The 13541-nt window shown below is 39.9% G+C and overlaps 1 protein-coding gene across 2 annotated transcripts in view; it reads right to left on the bottom strand.

Moving 5' to 3' along the window:
• LOC134754835 (cyclic nucleotide-gated cation channel alpha-3) overlaps positions 1-6147 on the bottom strand; it is an 86734-nt gene extending 80587 nt beyond the window's left edge. Inside the window, exon 1 of one of the 2 annotated variants that reach the window (XM_063691267.1) lies at positions 6020-6147. In XM_063691267.1, the coding sequence (XP_063547337.1) occupies positions 6020-6147 (128 nt within the window). The remainder of the gene's footprint in view (positions 1-6019) is intronic. The other variant, XM_063691266.1, reaches the window with a different exon arrangement.
• Positions 6148-13541: the final 7394 nt, after the last annotated feature.

Here is a 13541-nt window from a genome sequence, read left to right as displayed (position 1 = left end):
GCCTTCAGCACCACATTTCAAATGCTTCCATTCTCTTTCGAACACGTCGAACACGTCACTATGTCCTACACGTGCCGTAAAATCTGGACCAAATGATGATGTCAAAGTGTGTAAATAACATTCAAAAACGAATCAATTTCGTCACATTAGGTAGTTTTTCTAATGAAACTTCACGAGACTGGAAGTTGAAGGCGCTGCCTTCACGTAAGTACCGTGAAATGAGATATAAACTGTGCAAAAATGTGCTTCCGCTGCCGCCCCGCTTACTCGTACCGACATGTTACGCTTTTCATTTGGCGTGGTAAACCACGCTAAAGCGGCATCCGTAAAATGTTGACACAGGACAAGAATGTCACGAGGCTCGTAATTTATGTCGGCGAGGGAAGGTCAGATACATTCATAACGCCGCGTTATTGTGGACACCCTCCAAACTTATTAGAAGTTTATTTTGCCGGCAAACGTAATATTAAAATATATGTTTTATATATTTACGTAAGTACATATGTATTACCACAAACATAGTCGCAGCACTAGTGCATCTCATAATATAGCAATTGTCTATTACTGAGTTCATATGTATTACCACAAACATAGTCGCAGCACTAGTGCATCTCATAACATAGCAATTGTCTATTACTGAGTTCATATGTATTACCACAAACATAGTCGCAGCACTAGTGCATCTCATAACATAGCAATTGTCTATTACTGAGTTCATATGTATTACCACAAACATAGTCGCAGCACTAGTGCATCTCATAACATAGCAATTGTCTATTACTGAGTTCATATGTATTACCACAAACATAGTCGCAGCACTAGTGCATGTCATAACATAGCAATTGTCTATTACTGAGTTCATATGTATTACCACAAACATAGTCGCAGCACTAGTGCATCTCATAACATAGCAATTGTCTATTACTGAGTTCATATGTATTACCACAAACATAGTCGCAGCACTAGTGCATCTCATAACATAGCAATTGTCTATTACTGAGTTCATATGTATTACCACAAACATAGTCGCAGCACTAGTGCATCTCATAACATAGCAATTGTCTATTACTGAGTTCTGTTGATCACTTTGTGCTCCACTTCAGAGTGATGCTTTTCGAGAACTACAGTGAGACTACTAACATTGTGTGATATCGTCTGGTCTGTAGTATTTGGTTGCCCGACCATTATTCAGACAGAAAGCAAATTGCCTTGAGGCGTTTGTTTAACTATTAGCATTGTGCAATAAGGTTTTCATAATTTTAACAAAATTAATAATTGTTGCTTGGAGACATTGAAACCAAAACGTTTATAACTTTCTTGATAGAATAGACGCGGCAGTCATGTTACCTACATATATTACGTAGCTTTTCTCCCGCTGCCATTAATCTTTTCTGCAGCGTAGGTGTAGCATGCCATTGCCATGTGGTCGCTTGCTCTAAATTAGATAAAATGAAAATCATACATATAATCATACATCGACAAACGCCTATCGAAAATAATAAGTTTTTGGCACAAATTTCATTTTTGGTACAAGCTTTTATCGCTGACTGTACTTTTCTTTCCACAGGCAACTAATACTCATGGAGACAATTCTAAAAACCCCAAACACAATTTGGTTGCGTTGTTTTATCATAGAGTTCCTATGACCACCTCCTGTCTCCATCATCAGATCAGCTAGATGGTACCATAATATTGCATTGTCACCCGACTTACATATGTATGCAAATTTTCAGCTTCATCGGAAACCGGGAAGTGGGTCAAATTTAACTTGCAAAATTAGACCCTTACAAACATGTTACATACATATTACATACATAGGTACATTGCAAGTTAATAATAAGCTTGTAATAAAAAATGGGATGGGATGGCACTTTCTATACATTGCAAGTTAATAATAAGCTTGTAATAAAAAATGGGATGGGATGGCACTTTCTATCAACATTGTCACTTTGGCTAGGCCCCCAGTACCAGATTGAGCGCGATCGCTAAAATATGTCCATTTCGTGACACATACTTTACCAAAGGACCAAAGAGGACGTCAAAAATCGAATCAGAGCTTTATAAATAAAAGTAATTGAACTATAGGAGTTCTGAAGTACAGTTATAAATGTAAGTAATGTATCTTTCTTAAAGATTCGGTCGACCTTGAAACTTCGCTATCTACATGAACAGCTAAAACCCTTGAATCTGCATAAATTTACTTACACTGAATAAATTAGTACGTTTACACTAAACTAAAGGTCTCGCGTCGCTGCTCATATGAAGGCGGAGGTGATCGAGTCAGCACTCGTGACGTGATTAAGGTGCCCTTCAGAAAAGGGCTCTTGTCTCGCCGTCCCGTCCGTTCTCGGCAAGCAAGCTCCTCGAACCTCTCCGCCCGCGCCTTCATAGAGACAGCGGTCGTTTTAACACTAAGTAAATTGTTATTTTTATCCTAAAAACTCATCAGATGCTAATAACTTTTAATTTTTAGTGCTAAAATGACAATTTATTTTTCACCACATAAGCTGGTAAAGGCTGGTTGTTTAAAATCTGATAGGTCAGAAAGTTGCATTTTATTCACATGTGAGGCAAAGTAATAATCAAATGCAAATTTTGAGTTGTTTTCTTATGTTGCTGGTAGAATTGACTTTTAAATGATGATTTTGAATGATAAATATTTAATAATATTAATTTTGAATTGATTTGGTTTGATTTTCTTTGATATTTTACAGTTAGTATTTTCCTTGCGTTGGTGTGGTGAAAACTCGGTGGCAAAATTAGTTTAACCCTCGTGTATTGAAACCCTCGCAACTCTCAAATACCACTTTTAATTTTTGGAATCTGTCGCTTGCTCGGGCATCAATATTAGCACGAGAGGTTAAACAACAACTTTGCCCCCTTGTAAAACAAATAACTATTCCCGATTAGCCAATAGGGATTTACGATTACGAATCGTATATTAATAAAATTACCAATTAAGGCTAAGTCACGTTCTGTCTATAAGCGGTCTGGCAAATTCCACTCCAGGTTACTTACTATTTCAATCTTAGGTAGGTATACGTTAATCGTACGATCATATATGGATCCAAAACAAGCATTAATGCGAATAATAAGGATTATTACATTCATATATTTCATAATCCAATAATTTCTAATGACAAACTCTGAGTAACGATACGCAGACTAAATCGTACATTGACATTATTATGCCGGTACAGTTACGCAACAGAAGCTAAGCCTTAACTACCTAGGTAGTTATAAAATCGTTGCCGGGCCCCAGGGCATTGTACGGCTACCAGGTCAAGAGCATGTTACGTTACTAAGGGTAACCAGAGCCACAGAATAAATAATAGTACTACCAGAGCTTCGCAGTTTGCCGTGTAACATCGACCTTGATTATATTTTCAATGGATGCTTTGTTTATCTAGATATTTATTTTGTCATAACATCAATTCAAGGTATCAATTTCGTTATTATTTTGTTGTCATGTTTAAGGCAATATTCAATCTTCCTGGGCAACCTTTTTCACCTTGCGTCCTTATGCACCATCAACATTTCTCCAGCATGTCATCATGTTCATGAGATGTATCATTGTGCTAAAATAATTTTTAAGAAAAAAAAACCGACTTCAATGGGGGATGCCGTTGAAAGGTTACTTATCGTTGATGGTGCACTTAGATTCCAGACAAAGAAATGAAAAAGACAGCATCTTTTTGCCTTATTATGTAGAAAAGGAGGTAAAACCACCCACTTTTCTAGTAGCATTTCGTTTCTGTAAGAGTCGCAGTTCTAACTTAACCTAACCCAAGTTCTGATAGCATTTCGTTTCTTTAAGGGTCACAGTTCTAACCTAACCTAACCCACTTTTCTGATAGCAGTTCGGTTCTGTGAGGATCGCAGTTCAAAGCCACCCACCCACCTAACCCACTTTTCTAGTAGCATTTCCGAGTCCGGGTCTGGGTTCAGGTTCAGGTTCAAGACCATGTCCAGATCCGAGTCCGGGTCCATGACCGGCTGTCCGGGTCCGAGATCGATCTGGGTCCGGGTCCGAGTCGGGGTCCGGGTTCAAGTCCGGGTCGGAGTTCGGTCCGGGTCCGGGACCGAGTTGGGGTCCATGTCCAGACCCAGGTCCGAGACTGGGTCCAAGTTTAGGTCTGGGTCCATAACGAAGAGAATAAATGCAGTTCCACTTCATCAAATGTCACTTTTGTCACAATGTTACACACTTAAATGTAAATGCTGGATTCGTAGATGAAAATACAAAAATCACTATATGTATGCCTTTGACATTTGAGGAGTTCCCTCGGTTCCTCATGGGTCCCATCATCAGAACTCGAGCTTGACAAAAATGTGTCTTGAAAACCTAACTTTCTTAACAAACATAACGAAGAGGACAAATCGCCAAACGTGAACTATTCGTAATTGAAGAGTTCCGTTCTGATCATCATCAGCAGTTCTACTTCATCAAATGTTACTTTTTTAAATGTAAATGCTTGACTTGTTGATGAAAATACTAAAATCACTATATGTATGCCTTAAACATTTGAGGAGTTCCCTCGATTCCTCATGGATCCCATCATCAGATCTGTGTTTTGACAAAAACGTGACCAATCTGTATGTATATACTTACAAACAAAAAAAGAATTTTCAAAATCGGTCCAGAAATGACGGAGTTATGGAGTAACAAACATAAAATAAATAAAAAAACAACAGAATTGAGAACCTCCGCCTTTTGAAATCTTGAAGTCGGTTAAAAGTAGCATTTTAGGCGGTTACGTGGAACTTTGTTTATGTAAAAGATTATTTTTTTAAAAGTGAATATATTTTACGTATGTAATGAACATGGTCAAATTACATTAAATTTACAGTCTACGTTGGAAATGAACACACCTATGAATCCAAATGTAGATTCGTTTAAACACAAAAAAACATTGTTCATCAGTTATTAGGGGTGACGGGTGACACGATATCTGATGTTGGTCAGAAAACCGCCAACGGCAATAGGGATGATGACACATGAATTTTATAACAAAATCTAGTAACATAGCAAATGAGCAATTAACACAATAATGTAGATATTACAATAATATACGGAAATAATACAAAAATACAGGACATGAAAGTTTCAAAATTTAAGTAATTTTTTAACTTCCCAAAAAGGAAATATCCAAAAAAAAATTGTACAGCAACTATATACATAAACGAAATATTTCACCGATATTAACGCAATTTTCTTGATTTGTCCATACATTCAAAATCGGCCCTCAGTGACCAGTGAGTGACTCACGTATCGTTTTGTTAGGAGCGTTTCGCGAGTGAAGTACGACTGTCGGACTTTGACTATCATTTCTGACTTTTGTATTGCTTTAATGCAATGGGTCCCATATAGTCCATATAGACGTTTGATCTTAAAAACAAACCTGATCGATTGATTGATACCATTAATGAAAATTTGTCATCTAAATAGCCTATTCACTGTGTATTGCAGAGCCTCAGGACGCAGTGATCACTTTAAAATAATTACGATGTTTTTATTTGTCTTGTCATATTTTTTTTATAAAAGCCTTTTATTATTTATGTTTAAACAACATGCTGATAATGAACGGGTACAATGCCGACTCTTTCATCCCTTTTAGCCGCTCTAAGGTGAAGAACCCATGTAACGGAGCGGCGTGGCACGCCGGTGGCGCGGCGCTAAGTTTTGTATCGCGGTGTAGATAGGTAAACCGCCTCGACCGGGCCACCGCGCGGTGGCGCCGCGTCGTCGTGGGCGCAGACTCCGCGTTACAAGGTTCCCGCCGCGCCGCCGGTGTGCATAGTCAGCGTCAAATATATATATTGTAGCAGCCTAAGTGAGCAAATAGTTCATCAAACTGTACTAAATATATAGTGTAACGAACTATTTGACCACTTTTGCAGCTATATTTGATGCTGAGTGTACTGTAAAACGTAATTTAACGTGAGGTAATTTCCTACTTTTAGCAATTGTATCGTAATGTAGGTACTATTATAACATGCACATCAGTGCATCACATACCGAGCTTTCTGCGAGCGTCGCGAGCGCGAGGAGAGGTCCAGCTCGCTAGCGGCGGAGCACGCGGTGCCGGCCTGCAGCGAGCCGCGCGACCCGCCCAGCCGCCTCGACCCCAGTCGGCACGTCATCATTTCTGCAACAAACATAATATCGTATCGTATAATCGTATTACTTTCTCTACACGTTATAACATCCCCAAATAAAGGTCCCAAAAAGACATCAAAATAGTGTTTAGCTGGTTAAATTAAAATAGGTTCACATCTTACGCAGGCATCAAAAGTACGCCCCTTAATTTTTACCGCCTTAGATAGATAAAGAATGATATTCCACATCGTCACATTAACCTGGATTTTGATAAAAATAGAACGAACCTTTATGTATAACTTTCAAACAAAAATAATCCAAATCGGTTGAAAAATATCAATTGCCTCCTATATCATAAAAGTAAATCTCAAACAGATTTAGATTACGTGTTCAAAACACCAGCGTTCAAATTAATTATCAAGCGATAGTAAACATGTTTATTCATTATTAATAATTAAATTTAAAAACAAATAGCGAACTTAATATTATCAATAGGTATTGTCCAATGCAGTTTTGCGATCTACAGCAGATTGTTATACTTATAGGTATTTCAGTGTGTATAGACACAAAGACACTAGAGAAACACTATTTTCCCTGCTGCACCAGTCAAGCAATAAAAATGAATGAATATATACCGATGAGATAGCCGAGCCGGCCGCCAACGCTCGCACTAATTGATTAAATTAAACTCGTGTACCAACTCCTGCCGTCGCAATTCGTCCCTCGAGAAAATACAACAACGAATTTGTCGTGCGACTATTTGTAATTTTATTTTTAGAATAAAATTTTAAACCTTTTTCGGCAACTTTAGCTAGGTCATAGATCGATGTAAGCATCTATCTATCCTTATTCATAATGGTCACTCCGTATTCATAATTGTGGTAAATCTTTATCCATCTTTGATTAATCACGGTAAACAATATATGTAGCTCAATAATGTTAGTGGTTTAAAAAAAGTGCCAACTAAAATATATGCAAAATTAAACAGGTCGAAAAATGGCACATTTAGACTATATTTAGATGTTAAAACGTATTGATTTTATAAAACAGTGGCGCCAACTGGTGAGCACAAAAACGGTAGCCCTCATTGAGACACGAACCTACAATGTAGGTATGTAGGTCCAAAATATTCATATCAAGGTCGGCAACGTGCATTAAACACCTCGGAGATGCAGGCGTCCATAGTAGACCGCGGGTCTGGAACAGATTTCCATGACCAATCGTCTCCCGGGCGAAAACTCGTGTAGTGGTTAACGGCTATGTATAATGAACCCTCGTGAACGTCAGCTGCCGCTCCGTTGGTGGGTATGGCAGCAAATAAAGTTTATAAAATTTTTTTGTGCTCGCCTCCCGCTTGATACTTTGTCAGATGATAGTTTAGATGCTATTTTGAATAAAGAAAATCGTCAGCCGATTGTATCGCTGTGGAAAGACCCTCAGCTGGTCACAATGAACATGTAAAAAAATTTTTTTCAGTCATCGGCGTCATCGTCTCCCGTTTGATACTTTGTCAGATGATAGTTTAGATGCTATTGTTAATAAAACAAATCGTCAGCCTGTTGTATCGCGGTGGAAAGACCGTGTTACGTGTTTCGGTGGCTGCCATTCCTCAACCCACCAACGGAGCGGCAGCTGACGTTCACGAGGGTTCATCATACATAGCCGTTAACCGCTATACGAGTTTTCGCCCGGGAGGCGATGACTGACGAAATTTGCGTCTATAGGCTACGGTGACTTGCCATTCCTCAACCCACCAACGGAGCGGCAGCTGACGTTCACGAGGGTTCATCATACATAGCCGTATTGTATTGTATTGTAGTTCGGGCGATTTTCCGCAACTCGACGACTGGCGCCTATTTTGCGTGACATGGGGGTGGGCTAGTCCTGCCAGCCCAGCTCCTCGAGGAAACCTATCAAACCTTTGATGTTGAGTAGGACCTCGGGGAGGTCTCTCGGGGATCCGAGATGTTTTGCCCTGTATGGGGCCACTCCGCTGCACTCCAGCACCACGTGAGAGGCTGTTTCTTCTGTCTCCATGCATCCTCTGCATAGGGGACTGTCTGTGACACCTGTTATAAAAAGATGTTTGTTAAATAGTCCATGACCTGTTATGACACTGGTTACCATGCTCAGTCGGGTCTTTCCTAATTGAAGGAGCACCCTTGTGAGCTTTCCGTTGATGCCAGGCATGGCTTGTTTGGCCTGTCTGCATCCAGTCTGGTTTAGCCAATGTTCTGTGTGTAGTTTCCCTGTACGTGCCAGCAGCATTGAACGTACCTTGCTAAACGGTATCGGGAGGATCGGTTCTGGGCCAATCGCTCCCGCACTCGATCCTTGCCTGGCAAGCTCGTCCGCAGCATCGTTACCCCGGGATCCGCTGTGTCCTTTGATCCATTGTAGGGTGATCTTATTGTTATGACATACCTCCATTAGTCGTTCGTGGCATTCGTGTATAAGTTTGGATGTGACTATATGGCTTTTTAGAGCCATCAAGACTGCTCTACTGTCGGAGAGTATGCGGATGGAGGATCCTACTACCTTCCTTGCAGTAATGGCAGCCGCCGCGTTTATGATGCCCATGCACTCAGCCTGGAATACCGAGTTATGGGCTCCTAGCGGAGTGGTGATTGACATGTTCAGGTCTTCTGAGAAGGTTCCAGAGCCCGATCCGCTGTCTGTTTTGGACCCATCAGTGAAGATTCTGAGCTCCCGAGGATTGAGTCCTTCGTAATTGTCGTCCTCGTATAACTGTATTTTGTACCTTTTGTCGAAGATAGCTTGTTTATGAATCCGATCCGTGCCCGAATTGAGCACTGGAAATTCGTCATATACCTTATCCAGGCAAGTTGTGTGAAGAGCTCCTATGATGTTGGACCATATGTTAAGGGCTCGCAGCCTTACCGCTGAGAGACTGGCCTCTTGTTGTATGTGTAGGTGCAGCGGTGGAAGGCTTAACATGACCTCCATGGCTGCAGTCGGTGTGGACCTCGTACAGCCAGTGGTGGCCGCGCATGCGAGCCTTTGGAGTCTTTGTAGCTTGTCTCGTACGTTGCCTAGGTTTGTTCTTGGCCACCAAACCAGAGCACCGTAACAGAGTAAGGGGCGGATTATGGTCTTATAGAGCCAGAGAGTAATTTTTGGGTTGAGTCCCCACCTCTTACCAATCATCCTTCTGCATTGCCAAAAGACAACTCCCGCCTTGTCTATACGTTTGTTGATGTGATTGTTCCAGTTGAGTTTACTGTCGAGAGTTAGCCCTAAGTACTTAACTTCATCGGTCAGCTGTAGCTCGGTTTGGAAAAGTGTTGGTCTGGTAAAGTTGCCAAGCGCTCTTTTATTGGTGAACATTACCATTTCTGTTTTGGTGGGGTTGACTGATAGGTCGAATTCTCTACACCAGCGTTCTACAATCCGAAGAGCAGCCTGGGTGAGATCGCAGACTGTACTGGCAAATTTACCTGATATTAATATTGCCAGATCATCAGCGTAGCCTATTGTGTAGAAGTGTTTCTCGTTCAGTTTGGTTATAAGGTTGTTGACTACTAGGTTCCACAGCAGAGGTGACAGGACTCCCCCTTGAGGGCATCCTCGCACCGCCGCCACGGCCTGCGGTTCACCTGCATACCTTATAGTTCTTTTGTTTAGCATGTTCATAATCCACTTTGTTAGTCCGGGTTCCGCGCCGTGGCTATCCAAGGCATTCCCTATGCTGGTAAAGTGGGTCTTGTCGAAAGCGCCCTCGATGTCAATGAAGGTGCCAAGGCACAGTTCTTTGGCATGGATGGCTCTCTCAATGCGGCTGACGACCATGTGTAGTGCCGATTCTGTGGATTTACCTGAGCTGTACGCGTGCTGGTTGTTGTGCATCGGTGTGTTCTTTAGCGTTCGATCCCTCAAATCCCTGTCGCACAGTTTTTCCAGTGTTTTCAGCAGGAATGATGTGAGACTGATGGGCCTGAAGGATTTAGCCGCCGTGTAGTCATTCTTACCTGGTTTTGGTATGAATATCACGTTCACATCCCTCCATCTCCTGGGCACGTACCCCCAGGCTAGGCATGCTGCCATGATGCTGGTCAGGGTTTGCTGGATGGGCTATACATAGCCGTTAACCGCTATAGGAGTTTTCGCCCGGGAGGCGATGACTGACGAAATTTGCGTCTATAGGCTACGGTGACTTGCCATTCCTCAACCCACCAACGGAGCGGCAGCTGACGTTCACGAGGGTTCATCATACATAGCTCTGTCATCACCATCATACAGAGGTAATATCCATTGCTGGATTAAATCTTACCTAAGTGAGAGAGTTCAGTGTACAGAAATAATTAAAGAAGAAGGAAATACCATAGTGAATTATAAATCATGTTATAAACCAAATAAATTCAGGGTACCTCAAGGTAGCGTCCTGGGGCCGTTGCTCTTTTCCTTATATATAAAAGATCTTCCGAAAATTATAGGATATCCATCAGTTTTATTCGCATCGATGTGTCATCGATTATTATACCATGTATCAATGATCTGACGTATGAACAAGAGATAAAGCAAGCCTTACAAAAGACTATACAATGGCTAGAAAACAACAACCTGTCGATAAACATTATTAAAACTAAACATGATCAATTCCTTACTAGAAAGAGCAAACCCAAAGAACTTGATATCACATATAACGGAGAACAAGTTGATAAAGATCACAGCGCAGTTTCTAGATATATATTTAGATGAGCATTGTAACTTTAATGTCCATGTTGAAAATGTATGTAAGAAATTGAAAAAAAAAAATATTTTTCCACTCCGAAAGTTGCGAGAATCTGTATCGCGTGAGGCAGCCCTAGTAGCATACCACGGCTTCGTCATGTCTATACTCCGCTATGGTCTGATTATATGGGGAAATTCCCCCGACATACAAAAAGCTTTTGTTAAACAAAAAAAATGTATTAGAGCCATATTTTCACTTAAGCCACTAGACTCATGTAAACCCGTATTTAAAGTACACAAACTTTTGTCGTTGCCTTCTTTATATATATACGAAATGGCTGTATTTGTGCATAGCAATCAAAATTATTTAGAACTACTATGAAAAACTATGAAGTTAAAACCTACAACGACCGGATATCCAGGCAAAAAGACCAATTATGTGTACCTAAAGCTCGCTTGAAACAAACGACAAATAGTCCATAATTTATGTGTGTGATAATAAGGTTCCGAGATATATAAAAAAATCTACCTCTTAATCAGTTCAAAAGGAGCTTGTATGCCTGGTTATGTGACCTAAATGTGTCTTCTATAGATAAGTTTTTAAATGTTAAATATACATAGTAATAGTAGGCATGTTGTTGAATAAGACTTGTAAATAGGCTGCCTCTGTATCTTGTTGGATCTTTAATTCATTAACAATTCACCAAAAATACAGATAATTTTTTGCATGCTTGTCTAAGTAGAATATGGAGAACTTGTAAATACTATATTTATACCAACCCTATGTAACCCATATTCCGCAAATAAAATTATTCATTCATTCATTCATTCATAGCCGTTAACCGCTATACGAGTTTTCGCCCGGGAGGCGATGACTGACGAAATTTGCGTCTATAGGCTACGGTGACTGCTTACCATCAGGCGGGTCGTATGCTTGTTTGCCACCGATGTGGTATATGAAATAAAAGTAGCTAGGCATTTTAAAAATAATACATCTTTATAAAGAACCTCTTATAAATCTACAATCTTTCCATGTGTTAAATACATTAAATAAGGTTAAATATCATTTGCGAACACAGTAAAAAGTAGAAAAAATAATAATATTAAACTAGGGCAAAACGAGGCAAAAAGAAATAGCGCCCGTTCGCAATGTAAATGTACATTTCCTAGTTAGTGTTTTTATATCTGCCGCAGCTGCAGCTGACAAATCATTTGTATAATTACTTAGCGTCGCACCACAAACATAGCTGTGCTTATTTGTTTAAATTCTTGAGTCAATATTAAATTTGCATCCAAACAGGAAATGAAATGAGTAATTGAACTTATTTACTATAAACATTTGAAGTTTGTAGTGCTGGACCAAAAACAATCTGTTATTGGAAAAAAACATTTTTAATTTATCGTGTCATGTTAACAATAGGGGCTATTACTGCAAGGTTCTGCCACCAGAGTGCAGCACTAGCCCGTTTAGTAAACCATAGAGTAACTTATACATACTGTACCTTTAACAGATTTTTGACAAGTTTTCAGAGATAACAAAATATGACATTGATGCATCAAGGTGGTTTGTTTGCAGAGTTCATACCGGGAAACGCGAATCCGAAATTTCGCTATCTGCCTCTTTATCGCTCGAATATGCAAGAGTGACAGAGATGTTAGATAAATAAATTTTCTTGTTTCACGATAGACCCTCAGATTGTGGTAGTGGCGCCCTGGCGCCCCCTACGCATAAGCAATAAGCTCGAATAAGCAAGAGTGACAGAGATGTCAGATAACGAAATTTCTATTTTCTTGTTTCACGATAGACCCTCAGATTGTGGTAGTGGCGCCCCCTACGCAGAGTTTCGCGTAATATTCCCTATTTTAACCATACCGCCCTTAAAGCAGTGTAGCACAATGTGTTATTACTTATTATTTGCTAACGTGTAATAATAATGTATCACGTCAACGTTAAAAAAACCGGCCAAGTGCGAGTCGGACTCGCGCACGAAGGGTTCCGTACCATTACGGAAAAAAACAGCAAAGAAATCACGTTTGTTGTATGGGAGCCCCATTTAAATATTTATATTATTCTGTTTTTAGTATTTGTTGTTATAGCGGCAACAGAAATACATCATCTGTGAAAATTTCAACTGTCTAGCTATCACGGTTCATGAGATACAGCCTGGTGACAGACAGATAGACGGACAGACGGACGGACAGACGGACAGCGGAGTCTTAGTAATAGGGTCCCGTTTTTACCCTTTGGGTACGGAACCCTATATTCTTGACCCTAAAAATGATCAAAATAGCGGATAATTGTTTGTCACCTTTGTTGTACTTAACATTTATTTTGGCTTAAAATGTATTTATTTCCTTGTAAGTATGATAAAAAACGTTGTGTGTAACTCGGAAGGTAAGGATGTTACAAACTAAGTTCTATAAGACTCTTCTGTGGCATTTTTTCGACATTGTATGGCAGTATCAAAAATTTTAAGGCACTATTTACCCACACGACATTTGTATGGCACCTTTCCGACATTTGTATGGCACTGTGTCAACATTTGTATGCCTCATTCGACATTTGTATGGTCAAAATAGCCGTAGAAATGTTGCCATACAACTGTCGACAAAAATATTAATTGGCCATCTTTCGTACATTATGTACCTACCCGATTCACGTATTTATTAAACAGAATATTTTATACACCATATTGCCAACTATTATTATAATGAAACACATTTTTATTTCAATTGTATATCAATAAAT

Source organism: Cydia strobilella, chromosome Z, assembly GCF_947568885.1.
Source record: "Cydia strobilella chromosome Z, ilCydStro3.1, whole genome shotgun sequence".
NCBI classification, from domain to species: Eukaryota; Metazoa; Arthropoda; class Insecta; order Lepidoptera; family Tortricidae; genus Cydia; species Cydia strobilella.
This window is presented reverse-complemented; position numbering and strand designations above follow the sequence as displayed.